This window comes from Cydia amplana, chromosome 26 (assembly GCF_948474715.1).
Source record: "Cydia amplana chromosome 26, ilCydAmpl1.1, whole genome shotgun sequence".
NCBI lineage: Eukaryota > Metazoa > Arthropoda > Insecta > Lepidoptera > Tortricidae > Cydia > Cydia amplana.
The window spans coordinates 6,891,581-6,908,838 of record NC_086094.1 but is presented as its reverse complement, the minus strand read 5'-3'; the positions used below and the strand labels follow the sequence as shown (position 1 = coordinate 6,908,838).

Below are 17,258 nucleotides of genomic sequence, written 5' to 3'. Positions count from 1 at the left end.
TGACAGAATGCTACGGAAGGAGCACACATAGTCACACCTGCACGAGTACCACAGGCACAAGTACCAGTGCCTGGGCTGCAGATGGTCGGAGGCTTTCTTCTGGTGAGTTATAGCTGATCATAATTATATTAATTTAGATTCTCTACCGCTGCTGCTACTGTGACAGAATGCTACGGAAGGAGCACACATAGTCACACCTGCACGAGTACCACAGGCACAAGTACCAGTGCCTGGGCTGCAGATGGTCGGAGGCTTTCTTCTGGTGAGTTATAGCTGATCATAATTATATTAATTTAGATTCTCTACCGCTGCTGCTACTGTGACAGAATGCTACGGAAGGAACACACACAGTCACATCTGCACGAGCACCACAGGCACAAGTACCAGTGTCTGGGCTGTAGCTGGTCAGAGGCTTTCTTCTGGTGAGTTATAGCTGATCATAATTATATTAATTTAGATTCTCTACCGCTGCTGCTACTGCGACAGAATGCTACGGAAGGAGCACACACACTCACACCTGCACGAGCACCACCGGCACAAGTACCAGTGTCTGGGCTGCAGATGGTCGGACGCTTTCTTCTGGTGAGTTATAGCTGATCATAATTATATTAATTTAGATTCTCTACCGCTGCTGCTACTGTGACAGAATGCTACGGAAGGAACACACACAGTCACATCTGCACGAGCACCACAGGCACAAGTACCAGTGTCTGGGCTGTAGCTGGTCAGAGGCTTTCTTCTGGTGAGTTATAGCTGATCATAATTATATTAATTTAGATTCTCTACCGCTGCTGCTACTGTGACAGAATGCTACGGAAGGAGCACACATAGTCACACCTGCACGAGTACCACAGGCACAAGTACCAGTGCCTGGGCTGTAGCTGGTCAGAGGCTTTCTTCTGGTGAGTTATAGCTGATCATAATTATATTAATTTAGATTCTCTACCGCTGCTGCTACTGCGACAGAATGCTACGGAAGGAACACACACAGTCACATCTGCACGAGTACCACAGGCACAAGTACCAGTGTCTGGGCTGCGGCTGGTTGGGGGCTTTCTTCTGGTGAGTTATAGCTGATCATAATTATATTAATTTAGATTCTCTACCGCTGCTGCTACTGTGACAGAATGCTACGGAAGGAGCACACACACTCACACCTGCACGAGCACCACCGGCACAAGTACCAGTGCCTGGGCTGCAGGTGGTCGGAGGCTTTCTTCTGGTGAGTTATAGCTGATCATAATTATATTAATTTAGATTCTCTACCGCTGCTGCTACTGCGACAGAATGCTACGGAAGGAACACACACAGTCACATCTGCACGAGTACCACAGGCACAAGTACCAGTGTCTGGGATGCGGATGGTCGGACGCTTTCTTCTGGTGAGTTATAGCTGATCATAATTATATTAATTTAGATTCTCTACCGCTGCTGCTACTGTGACAGAATGCTACGGAAGGAGCACACATAGTCACACCTGCACGAGTACCACAGGCACAAGTACCAGTGCCTGGGCTGTAGCTGGTCAGAGGCTTTCTTCTGGTGAGTTATAGCTGATCATAATTATATTAATTTAGATTCTCTACCGCTGCTGCTACTGCGACAGAATGCTACGGAAGGAACACACACAGTCACATCTGCACGAGTACCACAGGCACAAGTACCAGTGTCTGGGCTGCGGCTGGTCGGGGGCTTTCTTCTGGTGAGTTATAGCTGATCATAATTATATTAATTTAGATTCTCTACCGCTGCTGCTACTGTGACAGAATGCTACGGAAGGAGCACACACACTCACACCTGCACGAGCACCACCGGCACAAGTACCAGTGCCTGGGCTGCAGGTGGTCGGAGGCTTTCTTCTGGTGAGTTATAGCTGATCATAATTATATTAATTTAGATTCTCTACCGCTGCTGCTACTGCGACAGAATGCTACGGAAGGAGCACACACACTCACACCTGCACGAGCACCACAGGCACAAGTACCAGTGTCTGGGCTGTAGCTGGTCAGAGGCTTTCTTCTGGTGAGTTATAGCTGATCATAATTATATTAATTTAGATTCTCTACCGCTGCTGCTACTGCGACAGAATGCTACGGAAGGAGCACACACAGTCACACCTGCACGAGCACCACCGGCACAAGTACCAGTGCCTGGGCTGCAGATGGTCGGAGGCTTTCTTCTGGTGAGTTATAGCTGATCATAATTATATTAATTTAGATTCTCTACCGCTGCTGCTACTGCGACAGAATGCTACGGAAGGAGCACACACAGTCAAACCTGCACGAGCACCACCGGCACAAGTACCAGTGCCTGGGCTGCAGATGGTCGGAGGCTTTCTTCTGGTGAGTTATAGCTGATCATAATTATATTAATGTAGATTATCTACCGCTGCTGCTACTGCAAGGTGCAAGACGAGCGTCATTACCAAACTAAAATGGAGTTGGGCGGGACATGTTGCTAGGCAGAGTGATGGCCGGTGGACTAAAATTTTAACAGAATGGTGGCCGTTTTCGGATGACAGAAGCGCCTGGCGTCCGTTGATTGAATCCGGAAGATTGCGGGTCACTTCTGGATGAGATTAGCTCAGGACTGGGACAAGTGGCGTACTAGAAGAGAGGCCTATGCTCAGCAGTGGGCGATAAAGGGCTGATATGATGATGATGCTGCTAGTGCGACAGAATGCTACGGAAGGAGCACACATAGTCACACCTGCACGAGTACCACAGGCACAAGTACCAGTGTCTGGGCTGCAGGTGGTCAGAGGCTTTCTTTTGGTTAGTATTTTATACCTAACTAGCGACCCGCCCCGGCTTCGCACGGGTTAACAAATTATACATAAACCTTCCTCTTGAATCACTCTATCTATCAAAAAAACCGTATCAAAATCTGTTGTGTAGTTTTAAAGATCTAAGCATACATAGGGACAGACAGCGGGAAGCGACTTTGTTTTATACTATGTAGTGATCATAAATGATCGGAATAGGTAGTGCCATTTGGGGTGAATGACCTCAAACATTGTACTGAACATGGATAAGACTCGGGATTCCAAGACTCTTGAATATTGCGTTTATGTATATAGTTGCTATACAATATTTTTTTGGATAAAATGTAAGGAATCGAATGGTACCCTTACTTTTATCGTTTTTGGAAGTTAAAAAAAAACTTAAATTTTGAAACTTTCAGGTCCTGTATTTTTGTAACATTTCCGTATTTTATTTTAATATCCACGTTATTATGATAAATTGCTCATTTGCTATCTATTTTACTAGATTTTGTTATAAAATTCAACATGTGTCATCATTACTCATCATCCCTATTGAAGTAGGTAATATGAAAACCCGGGGTGAAAAGGTATATCCATAATAAGCTTACGCACCGAAGTACCGTGAAATGGCACTACCAATTCCGATCACTGGTGATCATTTAATAAGGTCAATGTGGGAAAGACTAGTGCGAGAATGTGTGTAAATTAAGCCAATAATTCTAGTATTTGGAAAAAAACCGGTTGCACTCCGGGAGTGCCGGCAGAAGTGAAAACTCAATGACTAGTGCAAAATGTCTGCAGCACTATGTATAATTGAGGTTAACGCCATCAAGCGTTATTTCGTCGCATTACTTGAAACCCCTAAGCACATCACTGCTAGAACTCGAGTTATATAAATTTGTACCAAAACTCACTAGATGGCATTTAAATCAATAAAGAAAAACTCAATGACACTGTAACAGTTTTTCGATCAGGTCACGTCTTACGGCCACGTGACCTGTCGCGAGTTTAACATTTTTTCCCCACCTCAAAAAGTGCACAGCGCCGCTAAAGAAGTTTTCACTTCAAAAATAGTAATGTGGACATATTTTTCAGGAACAAAGAAGACCATTCGTACCACTGGCAGACAGTGCACGCGACGCTTGTGTGCGACATCTGCCGGCAGACAAGGCGCAACACGCACGACATGGAGCGCCACATGAGGTTAGTAATCCTTTATAGCGTGTGACGGAGACAGCACACTCGCGTGCGTTAGAAAGAGATGGCCAACTGGGCTTCCCATAGAGCCAGTCTAAATAGACCCCGACTCGCGTGTTAACAGACTAAGCCGCGGGTCAACTTATAGTGGGTGCCTGCGCGGCCATGTTGTTGTATCGCGCGGACGCTAACAGCGCTGCGCGCGAATTCAGTTCGGTAGCCGATATCTTATAGGTAAATAAAGTCTATTTTTTTATTCGGTAGACTGAAATGACAGTTCATAGTATGAACATAAAATGTCATTTCACACTATGAAATGTCATTTTAGTCTACCGAATAAAAAAATAGATTTTAGATAGATAATTTTTTTATTCATTATTTTAAATATCTTATGGTACCTATAAACGTGTGGGCGTACCCGACCCTACGACCGATTATGTACCTATCATAATTATTAAATTGTATAACGGGACTTAATCGCGTATTTAAGTTTTAAGATTTACCTCCGACGTTTCGACGGCATTGTCCCCGTGGTCTCGGAGAAGGCCCCGAACACGCCGACCGGCCACGACCACCACCCGAGACCACGAACACCATAAATGATAATTTAATTTTCTCCTATACAGGGTGTTTCCTGTAACAGGAGCAATAAATTAAACTGTAGGCTGTACTCCTCAAACTGACCAACATTTGTTCAGCAACTTTTGAAAATAACTCATGTTTTGATTTTTATTACACTTTAAGGTTTATTCTAAGACGCAATGTATTGCAAATTTTTGTGCGTGACAAGCAACGTCAAACACACTGATGTCAGCGTACATTGAAGGCAATATTTATTTTGTATGAAAAAGAGGAAGTCTAAAGGATTCATAATTTTTAAAAGTTGCTGAACAAGTGTTGGTCAGTTTGAGGAGTACAGCCTTTAGTTTAATTTATTGCTCCTGTTACACGAAGCACCCTGTATAATATTTAAAACTTTCGCGTTTTGAACACACACTCACATTTATAGACGGGTCTATCGCGAAATTTATTCAATTAAGTACCTTTATTTACCGACGTTCCGACACAGGTTTCACTGGTCGTGGTCGCGGCTAACTGATGTCGCAGCAAAATGTCAAAACAGAAATTTGTGCAGCTACCCGACGAAAAGTGTATGAAAAAGTTTGGGGTAGACATCACATTTTCAAACCACCCACTACACCATAGTCTAATAAAACATGGTCTTCTCTTCCCAGAGTGACACAAGCCTACGTCACAATAACATTGCCACTTCATATAGCGCTATTGCATATTATTATATAGCGCTGTCGCATGATGACGTAGGCTTGTGTCAGTCACGTGGTCGGAAGAGAATACCAGTCGGAGTATATTATTATTTTCAGCGACATTTCAGAGTACAATCCCCGTTAGGGCCTCCCACGCGGGTGTTCAATGTTGATGCCGGTGTACCGGGGGAAACCCTTATCATCACGGCTAGTCAAATAACGGATGTTATTAAAAATATGGTTAGAGGTAAGTCACCGGGACACGACGGCCTCAGCATTGAACATCTGCAGCATGCTGGTGCGCATTTGCCTAGGGTTCTTGCATTATTTTATACCCTATGTCTGAAACACTCGTACCTACCCGATGACCTCATGCGCACCACTGTTGTCCCAGTAATTAAAAATAAAACCGGCGATGCTACTGAGGTTTCAAATTACAGGCCAATATCGTTGGCAACTATTGTAGCCAAGGTATTGGACAGTGTGTTGGATGGTCACTTGGAGCAGCACTTCCGTCTTAATGATGCACAGTTTGGTTTTAGGCCGGGGCTGTCGACGGAAAGTGCTATCCTGTGCCTCAAACAGACTGTCCAATATTATACTAAAGGCAGAACACCGGTGTTTGCATGTTACCTAGATTTGTCGAAAGCTTTCGACCTTGTGTCTTACGACGTACTCTGGGACAAGATAAGTAATGAGACGACCTTACCCTGTGAAATTACATCTCTTATGAGTTATTGGTATAACCATCAGAAGAATAGTGTCAGGTGGGCAGGGTCTCTGTCGGAAGAGTATGGGTTGGAGTGCGGGGTGAGGCAGGGCGGGTTAACCTCACCTCGGCTCTTTAACCTGTATATGAACGGGTTAATGGAGGAGCTCAGCAGTACCAAAGTCGGATGTCATATTGACGGTGTTTGTGTCAATAACATTAGTTATGCTGATGACATGGTACTGCTGAGTCCTTCGATTGGGGCCCTCAAGCGCCTTCTGGCAATATGTGAAAGTTATGCGGTGGCCCATGGACTCAAATATAATGCTACCAAAAGTGAAATAATGGTTTTTAAGGCAGGTACCAAAACCTACACGCTACCAGCAATTTCATTAACAGGTGTGCCTTTAAAGCAAGTTAGCCAATTTAAATATTTGGGTCACTGGGTCACCGAAGACTTAAAAGACAACTTGGACGTTGAACGGGAGCGAAGGTCGTTGGCCGTTCGATGCAATATGTTGGCCCGCAGGTTTGCGCGATGCACAGAAAAAGTTAAGATCACTCTCTTTAAAGCCTTCTGTGTATCTTTCTACTCATGCAGCCTGTGGGTCAATTATACGCAAAGAGCGTACAGCGACCTTCGCGTCCAATACAATAACGCGTTCCGGGTGCTGATGGGGCTGCCGCGACACTGTAGCGCCTCTGGTATGTTTGCCGAAGCAAGGACAGACGGCTTTGCGGCCGTCATGAGGAAAAGGTGTGCCTCGCTCATGGCCCGTCTGCGCGACAGTCCCAACCGCATTCTGAGCGTGTTTGCAAACCGCTGGGACAACCCTATGTTAGCCCGGTGGACGTCCATGCATGTTGTCAAACACTGCTGACGGTATGTACCTTATATTTTTATTTATTGTTTTAAATTGTTTTAAAATGTATACTTATATTTTTATTTATTGTTTTAAATTTTAAATTTTGTGCTAGTTAATAAATTAATAATTAGTTTTAAGTTTCACTAACAAAATTGTATGGGCTCTGTCTGAAATAAATGTTATTATTATTATTCCTTTATTTATCTTTCCTCTTACGTTAGGTTATTTATAATATGAATATAAAAGTAAAATATAAAAACACTTACAAAACAATAAAAAATACATATAAACACATTATAAAAAACCTAACCTAGAATGCCGCCGGCAGCGGGGCAGGGCCCAAGCTACCGGTGGTCAGGGCCGCAGAGAGAGGAACCGGCGGACTATCCGCGCCGTGTCCAAGATCACCGCCTTCTGCATCCGGCCCTTGATCCAACCACCTAGCGAGAGTCTCTCAAGATGTTGGTCGAGACTCTTCGCTATTATTATTATTCTCTTTATTTATTTTTGGTCTTAAGTTAGGTTATTTTATAATATGGATATAAAAATAAAATACAAAAACACTTACAAAAACAATACAAAATACTTATAAACATATTATAAAAAACCTAACCTAGGGTGCCGCCAGCAGCGGGGCAAGGCCCAAGCTGCCGGTGGTCAGGGCTGCAGAGAGAGGAACCGGCGGACTATCCGCGCCGTGTCCAAGATCACCGCCTTCTGCATCTGACCCTTGATCCAACCACCTAGCGAGAGTCTCTCAAGATGTTGGTCGAGACTCTTCGCTATTAGACCGTTCACTGAAACGACTATCGGGACAATGATCGTCGAATCAACATCCCACATGGCGGTTATCTCGTGAGCCAAGTCTAGGTACTTGCTGGACTTGTCCTTCTCGGCTTTCACGAGATTCTCATCATGGGGGATGGTGATGTCAACGAGCACGGCCCGGCGTTGCGATCGATCTATTATCACAATGTCAGGCTTATTGGCTACAATAGTCCTGTCAGTGATGACAGATCGATCCCAATAGAGCGTGGCACGACCATTCTCGAGAACTGGCGCAGGTGAATACTTGTAGTACGGTACTTCGCGGTCCACAAGGCCGTATAGAAGAGCAAGCTGCTGGTGTATAATCCTGGCTACGAGATTATGTCTGTGCAAGTACTCGCCGTTAGCAAGATGAGAACAACCGGAAATGATATGCCTGAGTGACTCTCCGGGACGACGGCATGCCCGACAAATGTCGACCGTACCGTCCTTCAGGATATATTTCCGATAGTTGTTCGTCATCATTACTTCGTCCGCAATGGCACAGGCAAAACCCTCGGTTTCTCCGAAGAGGTCCCCGAATCGTAACCAGTTCACCGACGCGAGCAGGTCCACATCGGGTCCCGTGAGGGCCTTGTAGAACCGCCCGTGTAGCACCTTACTCTCCCATGCCGCCTTGCGATCCGCAGTACTTAGTACCACAGGTTTGCGCCAGTTCTCGTTTGCCAAGGAGAGCGGCGTGAGGTTCCTGTCTACTGCCACCACATCACGATGCATCCCACAGTCGTTGTTAAGGAAATAATTCCTGAGATTGTACACCTCGCGGTTGTGGAGATCCTTGGCGTTTAGGAAGCCTCGGCCTCCACATTTCCGTGGGATGTACAATCTCATAACTGACGAGCGTGGGTGTAGCATGCGATGCGCGGTGAGCAGTGATCGGACCCTCCGATCCAGGGCATCCAGCTCGGTCTGAGTCCACCTTAGTATGCCAAAGGAGTATGTGAGCAGGGGCATTACCCAGGCGTTGAAGGCGCGCACTTTGTTGCCTCCTGACAAAAGACTGTTAAGGACTTTTGTGAGCCGACTGAAAAAGCGCTCCTTCACCGACCGTCTAATACCCTCGTCCTCAATACCCAACGACTGTGACATACCAAGGTATTTATAGGTTTCTGACTCAGAGATAGATCTGAAAGACATTGTCTCAGAAGGTTGTAAATTTGTTGAATTTACAACCCTCCCCCGCTGTACATGCATAACCGCACATTTATCGACACCAAACTCCATGTTGATGGCACTACTGAAGACGTCGGTGGTTTTCAGTAGCTCCAACAAGTCTCGGCTATTTGGTGCAAATAATTTGAGGTCATCCATGTACAGAAGGTGAGAAATGACTTCACCCCCACTCCGGAGCCGGCAACCTAGTCCCAAATCCTTCAGCAGGGTGCTGAGGGGATTCAAAGCTAGGCAGAACCACAGGGGACTCAGACTGTCGCCCTGAAAGATTCCTCGCTCAATCCTTATAAAATCCTGCGGGCCAGGGCGGTCATCTCCGCCTCCTGGTTGACGAAGGACTGTGGTCCACTGCCTCATACACGCGCTTAGGAAGGCTCTCAAAGCTGCATCAACTTTATAAAGCTCTAAGACCCTCCCCAGCCATGAATGAGGCACCGAATCATAGGCCTTCTTATAGTCAATCCAAGCGACTGAGAAGGCACCCCTGTTCCACCGGACTTGTTGGCAGATGGTCATGTCTATGAGGAGGAGCTCTTTAGTACCACGGGACCCAACCCTACATCCATTTTGAGCGGAAGCCAGAATATTGTTTGCGACAATGTGCGCGTTGGTTTTTGCTCTCAAAATGGATGTAAGGAGCTTGTATAGTGTAGGCAAGCATGTGATGGGTCTGTAGTTCTTCGCTTCCGTGGTACTACCGGACTTATAGAGCAGGAAGGTGACACCAGTTGTTAAGGAAGGTGGGAGAGAACCAAGCTCGAGGGCTTGTTGAAATTGTGCTGCCAAGCGCGAGTGCGAGCATCGGAACCACTTTAGCCAGAAGTTGTGCAATCCATCCGGCCCAGGACTTTTCCAGTTCTGGGCCGTGCGGATGGCACAACTCACGTCATCGGGGCTGATGGTGACTGCCCCCATGGATTCGATGGACTCGCACTCACGCTCGACAACACTCATCCAACCCCCCTCGGTGTGTCCGACAGGCACCGACCAGATGCTACGCCAGAAGTCAGTCATGGCAGTAGCATCCGGTGGCTGCGTGTCGGACGCACGAAGGTTGGTTTCCTCCCACTTTCGGTATACCTTCCTTTGGTCACTTTGAAAACGGCGATTCTGCTGGAATCGATCCACACGCTCTCTGTAGCGGCGAATACGGTTTGCCCATGCATAGACTTTCTGCTTTAGAAAGTCGATGCGCTCTGTGACATTGGCCATGTAGTCGCGGGGCCTGATATCCGTCCCCGCGAACGCCTGGTTCACAAAGCGCATTACTCGGGGGCGATTGTTGCCCCCCCTGAAGCAGATCAGCTTTGCGATGAGAGTCCTAAACGAGCTGATACGTCGCTCAATCCGCGCTTGCCATGCAGGGACACCTCCGACGGTCCTAGGTGCACGTTCAGCGTCCGGAAACTTGACTCGAGCAACACGGCACGCCGCGATGGCTCCGCAGTACATGATTGAGTGCGTATCATCTAAATCTTTACTAGTCCGTAAATGTGGCTCTAGTAAAGCGTTTAGGGCTCCCATTAGCGCTAGATTGCGTCTATTCATAGGCAGACGTGGTAATCGGGGCCTAGAGTTGGTTGTGGCACGATACTGCGTAATCGCCTCTTCCAAAGTCCTCCTCAGTTGCTCATTAGCAGTTGTACTCACATTCTGACTCGCGAAATCCCCCTCATCGGTGCAAAAATCAACCCGTGGCGCCCCCGGTGCCAGGTCGGGTGCGGGCACCGGATCCGGCGACATGGCGGGCAGATCTCGCACCGAGGTGGAGTCCGCGCGAGCAGAGAGAGCCTCCTGGCGAAGCCGATCAAGTGTCGCGTCATCCAGGCGCTTTAGCCTCTGAATGACGCGCACCTGATCCGATAATCGCTGCTCCGACACGGTGATGGTAGGTTCAAGAGCCTGAAACAGAGGCAGTATTCAGTATTATTATTATTATACCATGCACTACACGTAATGGTCATACATTTCTCCTGGTTTCAGAGCCAGTCACCTCCCAATAAAATGTCCGCAGTGTCCGCGCGTGTACTCCAAGTGGAAGTATTACCGCCAGCACCAGAAGATGGCGCACCCGGTGCTTGCGCTGGAGCCGCCCGAATCCAGGTATCATCATACCGACTGCACCAATATTTATAGTCTGGGGTCCCTTTGTTTCCCATAAAGTTTTTAGTCATGTATTGTTTAGATCAGGGATGTTGCGAACATCCGCATCCGCAACCGCGGAACTTCCGCATTATTTTCAACATCCGCATCTGCATCCGCATCCGCATAAAATCAATGCGGAGCTTATGCGGATGCGGATGTCGAACTAGTCGGTACAGGAAAGTCTTAGCGGCGGCGTAAGTGCTAGGTAATTTCGTCATTACCTATAACGAAATCGTCTAGACCCAGAAAAGTCGGCCAAGTTACTGTTTATTAAATATAACGCACCTATATTCTTGCTCAAATGCTAAACGTTTCGTTTTTTTTTAATAAATACTAAAAATGTAATATTTGACGTTTTCTAAGTACCTAATCTTGACATCCGCATCCGCGGATGTGAGCGTTTAAATATCCGCATCCGCATCCGCGGATGTGAGCCTTTAAATATCCACATCCACGTCCGCGGATGTCAAAAAATCTGCATCTGCAACATCCCTGGTTTAGATTATAGTTTTTGTATCTTTGTGTTTTTTTTTAATACTATTGTTATAGCGGATTTTGTAATTCGACATTTAGAGAATTTACCCATCTCTATGTAATACTTTAGTTTGATCTGATATTTGCGGCTTAGTTGTATTTTATAATTGTTGATGTGTTTTTTTTTTGCTGTATGTAAATTCCATGTTGACGTGTAAAAGTGCCCTTGTGGCCTATTTGCTGAATAAATGTTGATGTTTGATGATGTATTGTTTGTCATATTATCATTAGTTATAAAACTGAAACCGTTAACATTTGAGGATTTCCGTTAGGTTATCCTATAGATAGGTTATAGGTTAGGTTTATGACTAACAAAAATGCTGGCAAACAATACATTATGGCTTAAAACTATTTGGGAAACAATAGAGACTCACCGTAAACGTTGCAGGTACTGCGTGGAGTGCGACATGCAGTTCCCGTCCATCATGGCGTATAAGATGCATGTCATGAACCAACACCGGAACACGCCCAAAAAGAGGTACCATACAATAAAAAAGAAATAATTTTATTCATGAGCACAAACACAAAATAGAAAATTATACAAAACCATAGAGAAAAAAATACATAGATTGCTCACTCCATACATCAGTTTTGGTACCAAAAAGACTATTAATTTCAGTGTCTACATCTAGCATCGAGTAAAACCGCACTTTACTTAATAATAGACAAAGGATTCGTCGGGGCCTGTTAGAAATCGACAAACTATACCAACTTACAAGTTTGCAATAAGCCTGCCTGTGTCTAGATGGCCGTGCCCGGCGTGCAACAAGACACTCAACAACAAGGACACCATGAAGAAACACTACGCCCTGTTCCACAGCGACAGGACCAGCTACCAGTGCCCCCACTGCGGCAAGGTCAGTCGAAATAATATCACGCGAAACTCTGCGTAGGGGGCGCCACTCCCACAATCAGTCACAATCTTAACCTCGTAAGTACTCAAATTTTTAATTTGAATCTTATTCTATAAGTAAATTAGAACGAATTTAGTTTGTTATAATTATAAAAAGCAATGAAAAGGAAATGCTACTTTATTTGGTTCATGAAAGGTTCAAATTAGATTGCACGAATATGTACATTGTAATGTACATTTAGTCTCGGGAGGTAAGGCTCTACCGCAAACGAGAGTCGAAATTTTGTTATCTAACCTCTCTATCACTCTTGCATATTCCACCGATAAAGAGGCAGATAGCTGTGTTTCGATTTCACGTTTCCCGGTAGGCCCTTTGTAGACAAACCGCCTTGATGTATCGTGTATGTTGTAACCGCTTAACCCTGGGTCAGTGGGATGGTGCAAGGGGCGCTTAAATATGCAGGCAGTTAACCCCCCAAAGTTTTCATCTGCAACCTTATAATTAGGTGTATTTCGGAAAACGGTACATTGAAATTTAAGGGAGTCTAATCATTTTGAGACACTGTGTTGACAAAACTTCGAGTCCTTATTTATGCCATCGCGAAATTGTGTAGAGAAACATGTCACAAGTAATGTTCCTCGTGAGATTCCGAATACTCCAAGAACCATGAAAAGTCCGATTAATTTAATATGATGGCCCTAGTTGCAGATGCTGTAAAACTGTCATTGCAAGGTATTGATACGCACAGTAGACACTAACGTAGTCATAGCAGCTAGACTAGATTCATGCGTACGAATATTTCCCCAACTACAGGAATTGTGGGCTCACGTTGGGAGGGAGTCTAATAAAGAAGAAATTCAATATAATATTGCCTTTTAACGTCCAGTGGCGCCCTCTATTACTTTCCATTATTTTTCGTCCGACTGTAACCACAGAATAAATAATAGTACTAAGTACAGAAGACTCACTCTCTAACAAAACGCGTCTGTCACGATCAGCACAGATATGGCCGCCAGGTGGCGACAGCGCCACGCGCGGCTTATGGCTTTCCCCAAAATTGGGGCCGAACGGATGTACTTTTAGCTACCTGTAGCAAGGCGACGAAATCGCGGAGTGAGACACGCCTGCTGTAACATTATTGTTTGTTTCTTCCAGTACTTGTCTTCGAAGTGCTCGCTACAGCACCACCTCAACTCGCACCTCAACATCAAACTACCCAAGGATAAGCTGTGCTCCATATGCGGCCGCGGTTTCTCGGTAACCACATGTTTCCTTATCATTTACTGCATTAACACATTCAGTGCCGAAAACCCGACTATCGGGTATTTTATGATTTCGCTCCCAGGCCGGACGACCCGATAGTCGGGATCGTGGTACTACAGCTTTATATGACGAAGTTTTGCCACCCAGCCAAACAAGACATCCGCGCCAGGCCACAAAAATGTCTTCATATAAAGCTGTACCACGATCCCGACTATCGGCACAGAATAAATAATAGTATTAAGTACAGAAGACTCACTCTCTAACAAAACGCGTCTGTTACGATCAGCACAGATATGGCCGCTAGGTGGCGACAGCGCCACGCGCGGCTTATGGCTTTCCCCAAAATTGGGGCCGGAACGGATGTACTATCTATCAAAACCTCGACCGTTGTTGACCCCATTGTCAAATGTCAACTTTTACTAAAGCTACCGCATAATGTACCTACGGAGCCGTACAGCGCCATCTCGTTCAGCTGTCAAATTCGAAGAACGAAATTGTCTTCTTCATAACTTTCTTCATACAATAAACATTTATCTTATACCTTTAACACATTAACTGCCAGCGACTCGCTAGGGTAGTTCACTGTTCTTAGGCGCTTTTCGCTACATACGGTTTTTCCCGTGTTATCGGCTACACTCGTAGCGCGTAGCTCGCGCTGGCACTGAATGTGTTAAACGAGCGATTCTTGTATATTTATATATATTTCGGGTATCTCGGAAACGGCTCTAACGATCGACTAGCTAGGTCTTATCTCTGGAGAACGCGCATTCATTCGTTTTTATATGGGGCATTATCTATGAAAAGGGACCTTATTGTCGATGGCGCTTACGCCGCACAGCGTCGCGCGGCATTGTATTTATATCGGAGCATCGTTAATAATGGCGTAAGCGCCATCGACAATAAGGTCTCTTTTCAAAGATAATGTCACATACATATGTCTCCTAGATATTTCAAAGATAACGTCACATACATATTATGTCTCCCAGATATAGCTGGTCAACCAAATCTTGTCAGTAAAAAAAGGCGCGAAATTCAAATTTTCTACGGGACGATATCCCTTCGCGCCTACATTTTTCAAATTTGCCGCCTTTTTCTACTGTCAAGATCTGGTTGACCAAGTATATTTACTTATTATTACAGACGAAGCGCATGCTCCGTTTCCACACGTACACGCACACGGGCGAGCGGCCGTACGCGTGCGCGCACTGCCCCGCCGCCTTCACGCAGCCCAACCCGCTGCGCGTGCACGCCAGGAAACTGCACCCGCATCTGCCGCTCAACGTGCAGCCGAAGAAAGTTCAGCAATAAATTATCAAAAAAAAAATAGTTTTATTTGATGTTTTCCCATTTATGATTAGGTATTCATAAAGCCCCGTCTCCATAACGCGCGGCAAACCATCGAACATTGGCTCGCGCGGCAGCCGCGCGCAATGGATACAGGATACTTACTTTACTCTTTGGATACAGGGCTGCCGCGCGAGCCAACTCGATGCGCCCGGTATCCATTGCGCGCGGCTGCCGCGCGACCCAATGTTAGATTGTTTGCCGCGCGATATGGAGACGGGACTTAAGAATTATTTGTCCACAGAAGACCGGTTACAATGGAATAATATGACATCAAGCTGGTCAGGGACCCGTTTCTCGAATTAGCCTAATATTATTAGTGTGTTGCCATGGTAACCCATACGATTTGACAGTTCGTGGACTAATAACATTAGTCTAATACCGTTCGAGTAATAGGCGTCAGATGGCATAAATAATATATAAATTAAATAAATATTATAGGACATCTTTACACAGATTGACTAAGTCCCACAGTAAGCTCAAGAAGGCTTGTGTTGTGAATACTCAGACAACGGAATAGACAATAGAAAACACCCAAGACTCAAGAACAAATATCTGTGCTCATCACACAAATAAATGCCCTTACCAGGATTCGAACCCAGGACCGCGGCTTCGCAGACAGGGTCACTACCCACTAGGCCAGACCAGTCGTCAAATAACACCTAAACTACTCAGAATGGTTAAAAAAAAAATAATGTCTGCAATTTATGTAACTTTAATTAACATAGCTTGTATCAAAAATGAAAGATTAAGACAAGAAAATTAATAACTAGTTTGTTCAATAGCAACTATCACTCTTTGTGGAAAGGTTTCTTATTTCGACGTGGCGGAGTGTGGTGATATGTGCAGCCGAAGCTTTCTTGCTTTTAAAACTCAGGTTACAAATGACGCAGTGGCTGTAGGAAAAGTGTAGCTGCAAAAATATATAATAAAAATATTAAATTTAAAAGTACAATAAGGTATATGTGTATATCAGTTATTTACACATTCTGCCCGCAACTTTTCCTGCATGCGATGATTGATAAAACTCTTCACACTGAAACTGCTGGGCCAATTATAATGAAATTTGGTATGGATAAGGAGATAGTTGGAATCCAGAAGAAAGACATGGGATAGTTTTCATTACACAGACAAATTCACAGGCATAAGCACAGAATAAATAATAGTACTAAGTACAGAAGACTCACTCTCTAACAAAACGCGTCTGTTACGATCAGCACAGATATGGCCGCTAAGTGGCGACAGCGCCACGCGCGGCTTATGGCTTTCCCCAAAATTGGGGCCGAACGGATGTACTTTTAGCTACCTGTAGCAAAGCGATGAAATCGCAGAGTGAGACACGCCTGGCATAAGCTAGTTTCTTATATTCATTTATGTATAGTAAATTTAAATTTTATTACCTTTCTCATACCTTGACAATCTACAGTCTTTATCATATTATTCATATGACGCACTTCATATTTGTGAATGTCTGCATCTCTTTTAGCAATATAGACACGGCACAACATGCACCAAATGTTATTTTCATTGTGTATGTAACCATGAAAGTGATCGATTGGGATGTTAAGTGTCTTATTTGTTATTTTTACTTGTACAGCGCCATCTATTTCTTTCAGTTGCAAATTCTCAGCCATCTTGCATAGCAATTCTATATATGTCTCTTTAGTATGGTTTTCAGAAAACTGTATAGCAATATTAGTGTGTATTGGCCTCTCAATGTTGCCTGGCTCTAGTATTTCTTGGGCTTTATTAAAAATATTACGGCAACGGCTAGATGTCGGCACCGTTGGCGGTATATATTGTTTCTTTACCTTCGTTCTAGGATTTTTGTTGGTACGAACAGTAATTTCCTTTTCCAGTGCACAATCATGAATATTATTCTCATCACTCATATTCTGAATAGAAGCAGACTCTACAAGTTCTATATTATTTACTGCCTGAATAAAACCATCTTTGTTTTTGGAGTCATCATCAACTTTATGTTCTTGATTATTTGAATTATCTTTGATTTCAGAATTGAGATATTGTGTAGACATAGAATCGATAATAAAATATGTAGCCTCACATACATCCATTTCAACTAGGCTTTCGTCAGAATCCTTGTTAATGACTTGATTAAAATTGCTTCTATTGTATTGTTGAGCCATCATCCCTAAAACAATTAATATGTTACAAACGTTAATCCAGCGACCATCCCCACACCCAGAAGGCTTTCAAAGAATGATAATAGATTGTTATCATTATCAATTACGTATTGCTCTAAACTGATTCACACACCTAGGCACAGAGAATTACAAAAGGTTAACAAGACTACAT

General features: G+C 44.6%; 2 protein-coding genes across 2 annotated transcripts; one reads left to right on the top strand and one right to left on the bottom strand.

The window, feature by feature from the left end:
* Positions 1–2,226: 2,226 nt before the first annotated feature.
* Positions 2,227–14,922, top strand: LOC134660100 (gastrula zinc finger protein XlCGF64.1-like). Its single transcript, XM_063515800.1, has 7 exons — positions 2,227–2,342; positions 3,860–3,967; positions 10,786–10,905; positions 11,870–11,959; positions 12,212–12,338; positions 13,491–13,592; positions 14,739–14,922. Exons 1-7 carry the CDS (start codon positions 2,248–2,250, stop codon positions 14,904–14,906), a joined length of 810 nt encoding a protein of 269 aa, XP_063371870.1. The 5' UTR covers positions 2,227–2,247; the 3' UTR covers positions 14,907–14,922.
* A 798-nt stretch (positions 14,923–15,720) lies between these two features.
* LOC134660099 (uncharacterized) lies at positions 15,721–17,095 on the bottom strand. The gene is made up of 2 exons (XM_063515799.1): positions 16,343–17,095; positions 15,721–15,855 (listed from the first exon to the last, which is right to left on the bottom strand). Exons 1-2 carry the CDS (start codon positions 17,090–17,092, stop codon positions 15,721–15,723), a joined length of 885 nt encoding a protein of 294 aa, XP_063371869.1. The 5' UTR covers positions 17,093–17,095.
* Positions 17,096–17,258: the final 163 nt, after the last annotated feature.

Bases quoted from the DNA above. Each gene is read 5' to 3' on its own strand.
- LOC134660100 (XM_063515800.1), top strand. From the start codon at position 2,248: ATGCTACGGAAGGAGCACACACAGTCAAACCTGCACGAGCACCACCGG. The intron at 10,906-11,869 runs GTATCATCATAC...TAAACGTTGCAG, and splicing joins CTGGAGCCGCCCGAATCCAG to GTACTGCGTGGAGTGCGACA. The intron at 13,593-14,738 runs GTAACCACATGT...TTATTATTACAG, and splicing joins TATGCGGCCGCGGTTTCTCG to ACGAAGCGCATGCTCCGTTT.
- LOC134660099 (XM_063515799.1), bottom strand. From the start codon at position 17,092: ATGATGGCTCAACAATACAATAGAAGCAATTTTAATCAAGTCATTAAC. The intron at 15,856-16,342 runs GTAATAAAATTT...ATATTTTTGCAG, and splicing joins ATTGTCAAGGTATGAGAAAG to CTACACTTTTCCTACAGCCA.